The 15,670-nt window shown below is 38.5% G+C and overlaps 1 protein-coding gene across 3 annotated transcripts in view; it reads left to right on the forward strand.

Moving 5' to 3' along the window:
- The first annotated feature begins 527 nt into the window (after window positions 1-527).
- SLC36A4 (solute carrier family 36 member 4) overlaps window positions 528-15,670 on the forward strand; it is a 44,766-nt gene continuing 29,623 nt past the window's right edge. The window contains exons 1-6 of one of the 3 annotated variants that reach the window (XM_070457136.1): window positions 528-694; window positions 6,647-6,770; window positions 8,250-8,340; window positions 9,707-9,795; window positions 10,796-10,891; window positions 13,234-13,318. In XM_070457136.1, coding sequence (XP_070313237.1) covers window positions 643-694; window positions 6,647-6,770; window positions 8,250-8,340; window positions 9,707-9,795; window positions 10,796-10,891; window positions 13,234-13,318 — 537 coding nt within the window. In that variant the 5' untranslated portion in view covers window positions 528-642. Of the gene's footprint in view, window positions 695-6,646; window positions 6,771-8,249; window positions 8,341-9,706; window positions 9,796-10,795; window positions 10,892-13,233; window positions 13,319-15,670 lie in introns of those variants that run through there. The other 2 variants (XM_070457135.1, XM_070457137.1) reach the window with 2 other exon arrangements.

A 15,670-nucleotide genomic window follows, 5' to 3' on the forward strand; every position in this document is an offset into this window, starting at 1 on the left:
GGGGTGGGGGGGGGGCTGAGTCGTGTCTGACTGACTGACTGAGATCCCAGGCTCTTCTGTCCATGGAATTTTCCAGACAAGAATTCAGAATGCTAAAGCCTTGCAAACACACGGGCTCCTCAAATTTAAGTTCCTAGTTATGTTTAAAGGCACCCTCGCCGACCCCGCCTGGTGGCCCAGCTCGTAAAGAATCCGTCTGCAGTGCGGGAGACGTGGGTTCGATCCCTGCCCTGGGAAGATCCCCTGGAGAAGGGAAGGGCCCCCCACTTCAGTATTCTGGCCTGGAGAGTTCCGTGGACTGTACAGTGCAGGGGGTCGCAGAATCGGATACGACTGAGCGCCTCTCCCTTCCCCGCCCCCGCGCCGTAAGGCCCAGGACTCCGCTCGCTCTGAGAGGGTCCCCAGTTGTCCCCGAAGCGGCTCCGTCCCGGTGTCCCCGCCCGTCCTCAGCTCGGGCTCCTCTCCCTCGGGCTCCCAGCCCGGGCTCGGCCGGCCCACTGCCCAGTGCGCATGCTCGGCGGCCGGGAGGCGGGAGGCGGGAGGCGGGCGGGCTCGTTCCGCCGGCGCCCTCGGCCTGCAGCCGGCCACGCAGCGGCGGGAGAGCGCGCCCCGGGGCGGCGGCGTCCTGGAGACCCCCGAGCGATGGAAGCGGCGGCGCCGGCGGCTGCCGAGGCGGCTGGGCGCGAGGAGCTCGGTGAGTGCGGCGTGGGCGCGGAGGCCCGGGGCGCGCCTTCGGCCTCAGCCCGGGGGTGCGGCGCCCCGCCGCGCTGCCCGCGGGTCGGGGTGCGCGGTGCTCGAGCCTCGGCGGGGTCGTCAGTGGGCTTCTTGCGGGGCGAGGCTCCTGGGGGCGTGGGGCTGGCGTGGGTTCGAACGTGAGAGCAGCCAAGTCTCCGGACACCGGGGCGGACCGAGGCCGCCGAGGGGACTGACTTTGGGGTCCGCACCTGCGCAGGCGAGCGCGGTCAGGCGGGGAGCCAGGCCTGCAGAGGGTGTCAGAGTGTGTGTGTGCGTGTGTGTCCGCGTGTGTGACAGTGTGCGTGTGTGTGAGTGACAGTGTGTGTGTGAGACAGAGTCTGTGACTGTGTGAGTGACAGTGTGACAGTGTGTGATTGTGTGAGTGTGAGACAGCGTGAGAGTGTGTGTGTCCGTGTGTGAGACTGTGAGACTGTGAGAGGGTGTGTGTGTGAGACATTGTGAATGTGTGTGACGGCGAGTGTGACTGTGTGAGTCAGTGTGTGAGAGAGTGTGTGTCTGAATCAGTGTGAGTGTGTGTGAGGTCGCTGGCGTGCACTGAGTGTACGTGTCAAAGGCAAACCACGGCCTGCGCTGTGACTCGCACTGTGTTTTTCCAGCGGTGCTTTAAGGAAGTTGTCACAGATGGGCTCTTCGGAGGAGGCGCCAGGATCAGGAACACTGTTGAATCCTTAATTTACTCTCCGCCCCGCTGGGTGTGGCCAACGCTCTCTGATCAGATGCATACTAGCAGTTGACTGACTTGGCAAACTTTTGTTTCCCTACTTTCCTTTGGTGTCTTATTTTGGCCGCAGGGAATACACAACATTGTTTATGGTTTCCCGCTGTCAAAAGGAAAACAAAAGTAGAGATCGGAGTAGTAATATTGTTCCTCCCAGTTGTAAGCATCGTATTAAGAAGATTTGTAATTCGTTGTTAAATCATTAAATGATAAAAAAAGAAGTTGAGGGAATTCCCTGGAGGTTGAGTGGTTAGGGCTCCTCCCTTCCATTGCAGAGGGCATGGGTTCCAACCTTGGGTCCGGGAGCTAAAATCCTGCCTGCGCCTTTAAAGAAATACTTTATTATAGTAAGAAGTAGACGTCCTCTAATACTGTGCACTTTGCAGTTGGTTTCTTCAAGTCCCAGTAATGGTAGAAATAAACATTGCGGTATTGAATGTTTACTGTGTGGCAAGTAGTGTAAGTGTTTTTCCTACGTTTTCTCTCCTTTAATTCTCACAATGATGGGTGAAGTAGGTGTAATTATTATCCCTATTTTATAGATTCAGTAGTTTTAAGCTCATCAATGTTAGTACCCAGATAGGAACCCAGGTTTATCTGTTCTAAATTCGTTAATAACCCAACCCAGTGAGGATGTTGGGAAATGTGTGTTCTCATGCATTACTGGTAAAAGCCGTGTAACATATTTATCCTTAAAAATGCACATATTGTTTGACCCAGCATTTCTACTTCTAGAAATATGTCTCCAGGAAATGTCATGAAACATATCAACCGATGTTCAATACATCATTTATAAAAGAGAAAAGCTGGTGACTATTTAAATGTTCAGTTAAAGGAAATTGTTTAGGTTAATTGTGATATAGCTATATGGTCATATGCTGAGTAGCCATTTAAAGTCACACGGGAAGATATTTGCCAGATGTATTTTTACTAACTGAAAAAATTTTCTAAATTTTTTTTAAGTTATGTCTGTTCATTAATTCAGCACATATTCGTTGATCTTCTCCCACGTGCTAGGCACTGCTTTAGGCATTTGGGATACATCTTTGAACAACACAGATCAGATCAAGATTCTTACTCTCATGGAACTTACATTCTAGTAAGAGGAAGCAGACAGTAAACAGTAAGACTATCATCAGTTAATGTGTATGTGTATGCTCAGTTGCTCAGTTGTGTCGGACTCTTTGCGACTCCATGGACTTTAGCCCACTAGGCTTCTCCGTCCATGAAATTTTCCAGGCAAGAGTCCTGGAGTGGGTTGTCAATATCCCGGGGGATCTTCCCAACCTGGGGATCGAACCTGAGTCTCTTGCATCTCCAGCATTGGCAGGCAGATTCTTTACCACTGAGCCATAATGATTACATTAGGCTAAAAGTGCTATGGAAAAAAAGAATAGAGTAAGAGAAATCAGGAATGAGAGTCAGGCTCGGCAGTTTATAGTATTTTATGAAGTGGCCTAAATGGGCTTTATTGAAACAGTGGGATTTGAACAAAGACTTGACAGAGGGGATTAGTCAAGTGGATATCTGAAGACAGACTATTACAGGCAGAAAGAACAGCTGGAGTAATGACAGAAATAGCAAGAAGGGCCTGGAAGCTGAAGCAGAAGGGTCAAGGTGGTGATAAAGCCAGATTTTGTAGTGGTGTGGACATCCATGTAAAGCCTTTGGCTTTTCCTCTGAGAGAATAGGGAGCCAACACAAGGTTTCAGGGGAGGAGAGACATGATTTGACTTTAATTCTAAAGGATCACTCTGGCTGCTGTGTGAAGAATAGACTTAAGGGGGCAAAAGTAGAAGCAGGTTATTTCAGCAGTTCAGGAAACAGATGGACTTGTTCTTCACAGCAGTTTGGTAGCAGCGTGGAGAATGGAGAGTCATGGTCAGACTCTGGATATATAAAGCAGAACCAGAATGATTTCCTGACAAGTTAGATGTGGAGTGATGGTGCAACTGAGAAGGCAAGGATAACTCTAGGGACCTGCGTGTCTGGAAGAATGAACTTCCATCATCTGAGACGTGGTGGTGGTTTTATAGTATGTCTACAAATTCTTTGATGCTTCTCTCTTCAAGAGGAAGAACTTAATTTCCTTCCCTTTGAATGCGGGCTGTGTTTAGTGACTTGTTTCTAATGAATAGATTATGGTGGAAATGATGATGGAATCGTGGAATTGGTGGCAGTGACCCCAAAGCTGGGTCCTGAAAGGCATTGTGCCGTGCTCTGTCTTTTGGATCAGTTCCTTGCAGGGAAGCCAGCTGCCATGTTGTGAGGGTACTCAAGCCGTAAAGGGCCCATGTTTCATGGAACCGAGGCCCCCTGACATAGATAGCAAGTATGGATGGTTAAAGCTGGGCGGAGCAGGCTTGGTGGTGAAGATCAGGAGTTTAGTTTGAGGCTTGCTAAGTTTGTGATGTCTGTTAGACATGAAAGTGCAGATGTTGAGTAGGCAATGGGATTTATGTCTGGAGTTAGTGAGAAGCCCGATCTGGAGATAAATATTTGGAAGTCATCAACATGTAGATAGTATTTAAAGCCGTAGGGCTGAATAAAAATAAACTGAAGTGAATTAACATGTTTGTTTATACTCTAAAATGTTGCCAGTGGTAGTTTCTAGGCAATGAGGTCATTTTAATTTAAAATTTTGCTTATCTTTATATTTTCTAATTTTCTACAGTGACCAAATATTATTTGATTTAAAAAAGAATTTTAAAAATTGGGTGGCTATGTGAAAAGCACTAGTAGAGTTGTTAAGATACAGGTTTCCTTGAGCTTAAGGTCCACATTTTATTTCAGAGCAAATAGGAACCTCTGGAAGATTTTGTGCTGTACATGTGTTCTCTGCCTCAGAAATGGATAAAATAGTTACTGTTCCTATGTTATATATGGTAGTATATAGATTTAGGTGGCAACATTATGTTATTTTTAAAAAGGAAGCTTTTTACTTTATTTTAGTTTATCTATTGTCAAAATATAAGTGGCTTCTTTTGCTATTATCAAAGTAAGGCAAGTTTATTACTTTCTTGTTATTTTTTACATTTTCCAAAGAAAGAAAAAGGTATTCATGCTTTTGTTGTCTGTATATATCCTTGTTAACTTATTCACATTTTGTATTATTTCCTTACTTTAATTTTTATTTAACTTTCAAAACATCATTGCACTCATGCTGTGATTATCTAGTTTTTTCTTCCTCAGCAGTTGATATATTATCTCTGTTTTGTTCAGACTTTGAAAGCCATAATTTAATGTCAGTGTCATAGTTTACAAAGTGGATGTACTCTAGTGAATTGATCGATTTCCTGATTGTTACACATTTAGGTTGTTTCCAAATTTTCAGCAAAAATTTTGTTTTGATTAACATCTTTGTGCAGAAGTCCTTTTCTTCATATACTACATTTGCAGACATGGGATTACTCAGTGAAAAGGATAAATATTTTAAAGATTTCAATTCATATTGCTGAATGAATGTGATTGTTCTTTATTTTGATGATAACTGGAAATTTCAGGTTGATTTTAGGTTAGGAAATTGAGATTGAAAAGAGCATAAAAACAAAGCTAAAGAATCTTCCAGTACCTTAAAGCATAGCTTTACTCTTATGAAGACCTGTTGTGCTGAGTTCCAGTTAGCACTGGGATAATGGCAGCTGCCTTAATCTTAATCTCTCCACCTATCCTCACCTGAAAACTGTTAATTCAACAAGATCACAAGAAAACACATTTATGAAATTATTCTTTTAGCATAGGAGACCAAGGATACCACAAACTTCAAATAATCTGTAGATAGAAAAATAAACAGAATTTCCAGCAGAGATCCTTTTGCTGCTGCAAACATGGAGAGTGGAGGGGTCTCTGTGGAAAAGAGGAGAGGGAGCAGGAGGCTTGGAAGAAGTGCAGTGAAAATCTCCTTCAGAAAGGGAAAGTGTAAAGCTTGGTATATATTTATATTGGAGTACTACTCAGCCATAAAAAGAATGGACTTGGAGGACATTATGCTAAGTGAAATAAGTCAGACAAATACTGTATGATATCACTTTATATGTGGAATCTAAAAAATATACCAAACTAGTGAATATAACAAAAAGGCCTACTCACAGAGGACAAAATAGTAGATACCAGTGGGGAAAGGGAAGCAGGGAGGAGCAATATAGGGTCAGAGGATTAAGAGGTACAAATTATTAGATGTAAAAGCTATGTGTACAAATGCAACATAGGGAATATAGCCAATATTTTATAGTAACTATAAATGGAGTATAACCTCTAAAAATTGTGAACCACTATATGTATACCTGTAACTTATGCAAGACTTTATTTTTTTGGGCTCCAAAATCACTGCAGATGGTGACTGCAGCCATGAAATTAAAAGATACTTACTCCTTGGAAGGAAATTTATGACCAACCTAGATAGCCTATTAAAGAGCAGAGACATTACTTTGCCAACAAAGGTCTGTCTGGTCAAGGCTATGGTTTTTCCAGTAGTCATGTATGGATGTGAGAGTTGGACTCTGAAGAAAGCTGAGTGCCGAAAAATTGATGCTTTTGAACTGTGGTGTTGGAGAAGACTCTTGAGAGTCCCTTGGACTGCAAGGAGAGCCAACCAGTCCATCCTGAAGGAGATCAGTCCTGGGTGTTCATTGGAAGGACTGATGCTGAGGCTGAAACTCCCAATACTTTGGCCACCTCATGTGAAGAGTTGACTCATTGGAAAAGACCCTGATGCTGGGAGGGATTGGGGGCAGGAGAAGAAGGGGATGACAGAGGATGAGATGGCTGGATGGCATCACTGACTCGATGGGCATGAGTTTGAGTCAACTTAGGGAGTTGGTGATGGACAGGGAGGCCTGGCGTGCTGCAATTCATGGGGTTGCAAAGAGTCGGACAAGACTGAGCGACTGAACTGAACTGCACTTATGTAATATTGTATAACAATATTTAAAAGCTTTTAAATTAAAAGATAAAAATATGATTGCCATTTATGTACTCAGTATGATCTGATGCTAACAAGAGATAAAAATTCATTGGATTATTTCTTCACATTTTCCATACCATAATTCTATTATCATTTACTATAAACCTTATGGAGACAAACTAGAAAACATGTTGCAGTGAATACTTACGCTTTTCACTTTTAACTCAATTTTTAAAATGATGGTGAAGTACTTTTTTTTCTTTTTTAAGATATGGATGTAATGAGGCCCTTAATAAATGAGCAGAATTTTGATGGGACATCGGATGAAGAACAGGAACAGGAGCTTCTGCCTGTTCAGAAGCATCACCAGCTTGATGATCAAGATGGTATTTCGTGAGTAATTAGGGTTTAAATGTCTTTTTCTCTTTTCATTCATTGTATATTTTGTAATCATCTTCTATAGACCAGGTACTGGATACTGCAGAAGTCACAAAGATGAGTAAGACATATTCCCCACCCACAAGACATGTATGGTTTATTTGGGAAAGAAGAAAAACGTCTAAATTACAGAGCAGTGTATAGGAATCACTACATGATGAAAGTGAAAGTCTCTCAGTGGTGTCTGGCTTTTCGCGACCCCATGGACTATACAGTCTTTGGGATTCTCCAGGCCAGAATACTGAAGTGGGTAGCCTTTCCCTTCTCCAGGGGATCTTCCCAACCCAGGGATCCAACCCAGGGATCCAACTCAGGTCTTCTGCATTGCAGGTGGATTCTTTACCAGCTGAGCTACAAGGGAATCCCAAGAATACTGCAGTGGGTAGCTTATCCCTTCTCCAGGGGATCTTCCTGACCCAGGAATGAAACCGGGGTCTCCTGCATTGCAGGCAGATTCTTTACCAACTGAGCTATCAGAGAAGCCTCCTCACTACATGATAATGCATATAAATGATGTGAATCTTGAAAGAAGGGGGATTGGATTGGGAGGAATAGGATTTTCAGAGAAGGGGCTTCTGCAAATGTTTAGGAATTAGACTCTGGGAAGTAGGCAGTAAACAGTTCTTTATGTTGAGTGAATGGTGTGAAACAAAGTCATGGTCTCAGGAAAGCAGTGGAATATTTTTAAAATCATTTTTGTTATTTTTTTATCATTAATAGATTTGAGTAAGTTATTATTCTAATGATAATTTGACAGTTAAGCAAAGTAACATTTTTATTGACCACAGAAGAATAGTATAAACTAATAAAAATTTTAATAAGCATTTTTTTTTCAAAATTAAAAATTTGTACCCTTCTTCCTAGTTTAATTTGTGTTTTCTTGGCCAAGAGACTCCAAATGCCTCTTGGAATGCTTTCTTAGGTGAAATCCCTTGGGAGTTCATGATTTTAAAAGCTGATTAGTATTTATCTTACTTGATGATATACACAGTTTTAGAAATTGTATTTTTGTTTTTAATTAACTTTCTCTGAGGTTGATAATCATAGATAAACTATGTTTAATGTCATGATTGCATAGTGCAATAAATTGCTGTCTTACCAGCTTAGTTGTATATAGTATTCAGCATTGTTCTGAATATCATAGCAGCAAAGAATCTTATGAGAAAATTGCCTTTATTACTTTAATATGTACAAAAATACTTTCATTTAACTCATTTAATCTCCATAATAACCCTCTGTATTCTACTTTTAAAGCACAAAGGAAGGACTTGAACCAAATATAACTTTTGGTTCCTTCACCTTCTGGTTGAATGGAAATGTTAGTTTGATTCCTTGCCTAGATTAATTTTTAGTTCTCTTCTGATTCTAAAACCGTGGTCATGTAATTTTAATAGCTTTTGTTCTAAAATGTTTGTTACAACTTCTACTTTTCAGGTTTTTACAAACTCTTATTCATCTTCTTAAAGGAAATATTGGAACTGGTCTTTTAGGACTTCCACTGGCAATAAAAAATGCAGGCATTGTGGTAAGACTCATCTTCGTAATCTCTAGTTAAAATACAGTTACCAGTTTTAATTTACAGCAAAAATTAGAGCAAGTTAACATCTAGCCTAGTCAAATATAACCGGGTCAGGTGACAACTAGATAATTGTTTAGCTATTGTTGTTAAAATTATATGAACATGATAATATCTAACTAAAAACGAGAATTAATTACTCTCTTCATTTCTACCGAATTACTTGTTTACAATATTTGACAGATCCTAAATCAATATCTGATTTTTCCAGGTATGGTTAGATCTTATTAGTCTTTTGGATTTTCAGGAATTTAAGTAATACATTCATAGCAACAGATGTATTTATAGAGTATTACTATTGGTGAAATTTTATAGTTTTTTAGATTCCAAATAAAATGCAAGTTTTCAGGTTTTAAGAATAATATTTAAAAAAAAAGAATAACAATATCTTTTGAAAACAAATATTCAAGAGTTTGCTGCAACCAATTATTGTAATTATAGAGAATCCTGATAGGGGAGAATTCAGTTATGGACTAATTAAATTATATTTAACATTTTTTAACTGATGAATTTTCTTAACTTTTATTTTTTTTTTTTTAATTTTTTATTAGTTTGAGGCTAATTACTTTACAATATTGTAGTGGTTTTTGTCATACATTGACACGAATCAGCCATGGATATACATGTATTCCCCATCCCGATCCCCCCTCCCACCTCCCTCTCCGCCCGATTAAGAAGAGTTTTAACTATCATATTGGACTTTGTCCATCCTAATTTAGAGAAACTGAAAATTTTCTGATTATAAAAATAACTTTGGTGATATTTTGTCTGTCAATAATCTATACATCACTTTAATTTTAGTAAATGAGTACTTGAAATTTTTATGTGCCACTTTTTCAAATAGTTATTTTCTAGGCACAGTTTTTCAGGTGTGATTATCAACAAGCAATGTACAGAAGAAGTAGATTGCCTACAATCCCAGATGATACACTGTTTTTTAGTAACTTAGATAATGTTTTATGGTTCCGTATACTTTTACTGGTGGGATACCAGTTGTCACAGACTTGCCATCTGATGTTAAATATCATGCTGTATTCTATTCTATTGTGTTGCATGTCTATAGTCTACATTCATAGGTTTGGATAGTCAAGTTGATAAGAGGTAATCATATATGGTTGTCTTGAATATTACTGAATTCTTTCTGTATCAAGTCCATTAATTTCTATTATGCAAATGATTCTTTAATCATTTTGTCTAACAAATATTTATTACTGAAAATTTGTCAGGGATAATTAATAGTCTGTTATTTCATTGTTTATAAGGTAATTTAATTTTCATTAAACTTAAATATTTAAAACTTATGTTTTCCCCACAGCTTGGACCAATCAGCCTTGTATTTATAGGAATTATTTCTGTTCACTGTATGCACATTTTGGTACGTTGCAGTCACTTTCTATGTCAGAGGTAAATGTGGATTTGTTAAGTCTATTTAATTTATTTTAAAACTATATAGTTTTTAAAGGATAAGATAGTCTTATATTTCTGTTGTGCTTTGCAACTAGACATTGTATTGCCTATAGTCTGTTACATAGACAATTCTAAGAGAATGATTATGGGAAAAGGTAGCATTTCGTATGGCTGAAATCTGGTCAGCATACACATACGTCTTTTAAAAGTAGTGAAATCAAATTTTTTTTAATATAGTGTAAATGAAAAAAATCAGGGAAGATACATGGGGCAAAAGAAGGCAGCAGGGCTACTTTTAGTTAAAAAATAATGGTCATTTTGTTACTAATTTCATTTTTGGTGTAAGACCTTTTATGCTCTTTGCTGATATATGGGTTGGTAGATAGTAAAATAATATTCTGTTTTATTTTTGTGTCAAAATGTTTCTATTGGATAGTGAGCCAACTTTTAACCAAACATTGTCTATTCCGGCAAACTAATATTCTAACTTGAACTCACTTTTGTTGTTGCTAAATGTTCTTAAAACTTTAGGCAGGTCATTTATGATCTTTAAATAACACTGTATACTTGAAAAAATAGAAGAGAGAATGTGGCTATTATGATGACTAAATAGGGTAATTTATGTGACAATATATTATAAAGCCCTGTATGGGTTTTTTGAAATAATGCTGTTATAAGAATGGAATAATTTAGGCATGAACAGTGTAGTTGATGTTTTTAGATAATTGAAGTATTTAAATCAGTGAAACACAAATATTATGTTATATGAATTCAACAAATATATAAACTTTAACAGTGGGTTCAAAACTAATATATTGGTTAAAAAGATATATAAAAACTTTAAATTTCATGAGGTGACTTTAGAAATATGCAAATCTCCAAATTTAAAAAACTCCTCTGTCAGTGTATAGTCCATTTATGGACTTTTCAAGAAATGGATTTATGGAACAATTAAAAATTTTTCTTTTTCATATGCATGTATGTCATTAAATTTCAGGTTTAAAAAGTCAACATTAGGGTATAGTGACACTGTGAGTTTTGCTATGGAAGTAAGTCCTTGGAGTTGTCTGCAGAAGCAAACAACATGGGGACGGTAAGTACTTGTTATGTTATTAATATCTAGTTATCAATATAGGTATTTTAGTCTGATAAAGTACATTAATAAAGAATAATAAAGTTGGGGGGAGACATAAGTTTTAGAGTTAAATGGACTTGGGTTCAAATATCAGCTCTATCATTTTACAAATTTATGATCTGGGTCAAAGAATTTTTATTTTATTTGAGTTTTTTCACTATCAAGTGAGTTTACAATCATACTTCACAGGATTATAATGATAGTTGAAATAAAATTATATTTATAAAGCACCTAGCTAACCTATGATATAATCATGTTCGATAATTTTTAAGTAAAGGACAAAAAGCAAGAAAAATGTTGCAATCTCTATTTCAAATAAAATTGTAGTGTTTAGCCCATACTCATAAGACAGCTGAAGTATGTATTTTAATATAATGTTTTTATTATTGTATAGTTTAAATGTAACTTTATTGTTGGCAGACATGGCTAATCAAAATCAGGTGAATACAGGACTGGAAAATAAGCATAGGCAGTTTACAGCATGCTAACCAGGATACAAATAATGTACGTGGTGGAAGTTAAAAGAAGGAAAAGGATGGTATTAGTAGAGTGGTTTATGGTTTGATTTTCAGGAAGTTAGATGTGTCTGTGAGCTGCTCAGAGTTTCTGGCCTGATAGACTGTTCGGGAGAAGGGAGGAAGCAAGCCCAGTGCCCTGGGGATTGCCTGCAGGACCCCATCTTCCTTCTCCTCCTCCCAGTCTAAATAGTCTAAAAGAACAGCTTTCAGACAGAAGCAACTGGGATAATTGTTGGTAAAGGGTACTAAAATTAAAGGTGAGTGAAGAGATCTTAAAGAAATACTTAAATGTAATTCACCAGAGAGAAGAAATTTGAATTCATTTCAAGGTACCAAGATTACTTGCACATGAGATCCCTGAAGAACCGTGAAGAAAGAGAGTTATGGCAAGAATGAAAGCAGGCAAGGGCCCTTCCAGCTTCACACGGGAGGAGGAGGGTTTGTTAACTTTTAGACTAGACTGCCTGATAGCTTGACACTAATGGTCAAACAAGAGACTATAATGAGTTAGTAAGTGCAAGCTCATTGTTCCCAGAGCAATAGGCAGACATGTGGACTGTATACTAACAATATGTAGGCAGACTTTTAACTTGATTATAATCATACCCAAATAACGCTAATTTGGCCAGTGACTTCCCTTCCCCACTTCCGTACCCGCTGTGTTATGTGGCTTGAATTGTTTAGAGTATCTAAAAAACTGCACAGAGCTAAGCACCTGGAGAGGTCTCTGGTAGAATGATAAGGGCCATGCCCCCAGTCCTTTCCCATTTCCTATTTTTATTAGTGATTTGGATGGTAGGTAATATGCTTATCCTGTTTCCTGGGAAATACACTAGGTTGGTCTGAAAAAAGATCTTGAGAAATAGGAGAGATAGGCTTAATCTAATTGATGAAATGTTTTCATGAAATCACTTTATAGATAGATACTCTTATTAATCTGTTGAATTTCAGAAGTAAATAATGGGAAAACTGGGAACTTTTAAGTATTATAACTTTTTTTGCTCAATAATATGTCTAGTGATATGCAGATCATAAATATGTGCTCTTTGTAGAAAATAAATATTTTAAACAAATAGAAAAAAGTGGAAGCAGTGACAGATTTTATTTTCTTGTGCTCCAAAATCACTGCAGATGGTGACTGCAGCCATGAAATTAAATGATAGTTGCTCCTTGGAAGAAAAGCTATGACAAATCTAGACAGCATATTAAAATGCAGAGACATCACTTTGCTGACAAAGTCCATATAGTCAAAGCTGTGGTTTTTCTAGTAGTTGTGTCTGGATGTGAGTTGGATCATAAAGGAAGCTGAGCACCAAAGAATCGATGCTTTCGAATTGTGGTGTTGGAGAAGACTCTTGAGAGTCCCTTGGACTGCAGGGATATCAAACCAGTCAATCCTAAAGGAAATCAGTCCTGAATGTTCATTGGAAGGACTGATGCTAAAGCTCCAATACTTTGACCACCTGCTGTGAAGAGCCGATTCTTTGGAAAAAACCCTGATACTGGGAAAGATTGAAGGCAAAAGGAGAAGGGGGTGGCAGAGGATGAGATGGTTAGATAGCTCACTAACTCAGTGGACATAAATTTGAGCAAACTCAGGAAGATAGTGAAGGTCAGGGGAGCCTAGTGTGCTGCAGTCCATGGGGTTGCAAAGCATTGGATGTGACTTAGCAATTGAACAATAACAACATTATGAAATGTTTTAAAATAGTTAAAAGGGAAAAAATACATTGACATTTCTTCAGCTCTTACTAATACTTATTTGTGGGTATCCCTTTTTAGGAATGTGGTTGACTTTTTTCTGGTGATAACACAGCTGGGATTCTGTAGTGTGTATATTGTCTTCTTAGCTGAAAATGTGAAACAAGTAAGTGTTTTTCTCCAGTTTTTGAAATCATTTTCTTCTGATGCCATAGTTATGGCATCATATTTAGATATGGCATCAAACATAGATGGTTTGCAGTCTTGGTAGAGACTGTCAGTTTGAACAAACATGCAAAGCACTGAAATAAAAAAAAGCTCTCCTTTTAGCACAATGCCAAAGTACATTTCTTTATGTGCTTTAACTGATAGTTGGCCTGTATTATTCTTACTTTACCCTCTGTTTTTATTTAGTTATTTTAATCATAACTTTTATTAATTATCCACATGTGCATGGTACAATAGCAGGCATTACTCAGTAATCTAGAGTACTTCTCTTGTAGGTATTTTAATGCAAAGTCATGTGAATATGTGTTCTACAGAATCTGTATGTATATATCTAGTATATATTTGGTCTTCCCTTGTGGCTCAGCTGATAAAGAATCTGTCTGCAATGCAGGAGACCCAGGTTCGATCCCTGGGTTGGGAAGATCCCCTGGAGAAGGGAATGGCTACCCACTCCAGTATTCTGGCCTGGAGAATTCCATGGACTTATAGTCCATGGGGTTGCAAAGAGTCAGACATGACTGAGTGACTTTCATTTTCACTTTCAAGTATATATTTGACTCACTTTTCTAAGTATAAGATAACTTCATTTTATATTTAGACCAAGATTTGGCAACCATTTTTTGTAAAGGTCTAGATAGTAAGTATTTTCAGTTTTGCAGGCCTGTGATATCTGTCTCAACTCAGCTGTAGACAATAATACATTATATGTGGCTGTATTCCTATAAAATTTTATTTGCAAAAATAGATGGTAGGTTTTGGTCTGGGGGCCATAGTTTGATAAAGCCCTCCTCTTAGATTTTTAATGGTGGAAAGGGTCACTGAGTCTTTCTTTTATAAATAACAGAGTTGATGCTTTTATCAGCATTATTCATCATTGATGATGTGCTTTTGATTTTACAAGTATTTAATTCTTCAAGTCATATAGTTTTAGGATTACTGACTCAGTTAAGAGGCTATTTTATGTCAAGATAAGGTATCCCATTTTACCAGTCATTTACATAGAATATAATGGAAATGGTGCCTTTCTAGGATTGTGCAACATGGTAGTATTGTATCTTTTCTATCATCCCTTAAGAGAGCTACCAACAAGCTTGACTTAAAGTTATAGATAATGCTCATAATGCTTTATGATCCTATAAACCGTGATACCTATCCTCTAATTTTTGCAGCTGCACTATAAGTATTATGCTCATTTTATGAATGAGGATACAGAGTCTCACAGAGCATAAGCAGTGTGCCCCAGGTCATGTGAACTAGGCAGAGACCTAAATGCCTCATACAACTGCCACACTACTGATCTTCCTAGGGTAGGACATTGACTTTACTTGTGAGTGTGTGTATGACACAGACTATATAAGTACATAAAATACGTATCTGTACGCGCAGGGTTGGTGACTTTCTCCTATCAAATGTTATCAGTTGCCTCCAAAGGTGAATGGAAGAATTTAACTCATTTGCACATATCACAAGGCCAGGTTAAAAAAGTGACTCTCTGGAAGGTAAGGAGAAGCTTGCAGTTGATAGAAAGATGAAAGTTCTTTTGCAGCCAAAAAGCAATATGGAAAAAAGACATTGAGGCAGATGTGAGAAAAGTTGAAAGCAATGTTAAGCACCTCACCTTAGCAGTGCAGACAAATGATCACTGAAACAGCATTATCAGAGATTGCCCCTCTCTGCAAAAGTGTCCTCACATTTGAGAGCAGTCTCCAATAAAAGACACACAGGTTGATTAAACTGTACTAATTGCTACTACTTTTACAGTTAAAACCTGTAAGGTTATTACCACCTTTATCTGCCTAAAACTGAAGGTTCAGTGCTACATCGAACCACAGAATTAAAGAGTTCAGTTCCCATGCGGAGTGTGCGTCTCTTGCTCTGTAGCTGCTGCATGGCTGTGGTCCTGTTAAGCCACTGTGGACAGTTGGCAGGGGTGAGGTGCTGCGATGCTTCCAGTGATGTTGGCCCATTGTGGTTATAGAAGCTTCTTGCTGATCTCACGTTAAAATGCTCAAGAAAATGTCAGATAGGCAAAATAGTGTATGTGGGTATGAAGAATAGGGAAGGGCTGTTATATTCAGGGGGAAAAAATGTTGTGATAACCAAAGACCATGGACTTCAGAGTCAGAAGATCTGAATTCAGATGCATGCTCTCAGTTTTAACTTACACTTTGGATAAGACCCTCTTATTCCTGGTCAAGCTTCGATTTCCTTATTTGTAAAATAGGAACAATAGCAAAATCTCCCCATGTTGCTCATAACCTTATTGTGAGGCTCAGCTGATGAAAGGTTT

Source organism: Odocoileus virginianus, chromosome 28 (genome assembly GCF_023699985.2).
Source record: "Odocoileus virginianus isolate 20LAN1187 ecotype Illinois chromosome 28, Ovbor_1.2, whole genome shotgun sequence".
NCBI lineage: Eukaryota > Metazoa > Chordata > Mammalia > Artiodactyla > Cervidae > Odocoileus > Odocoileus virginianus.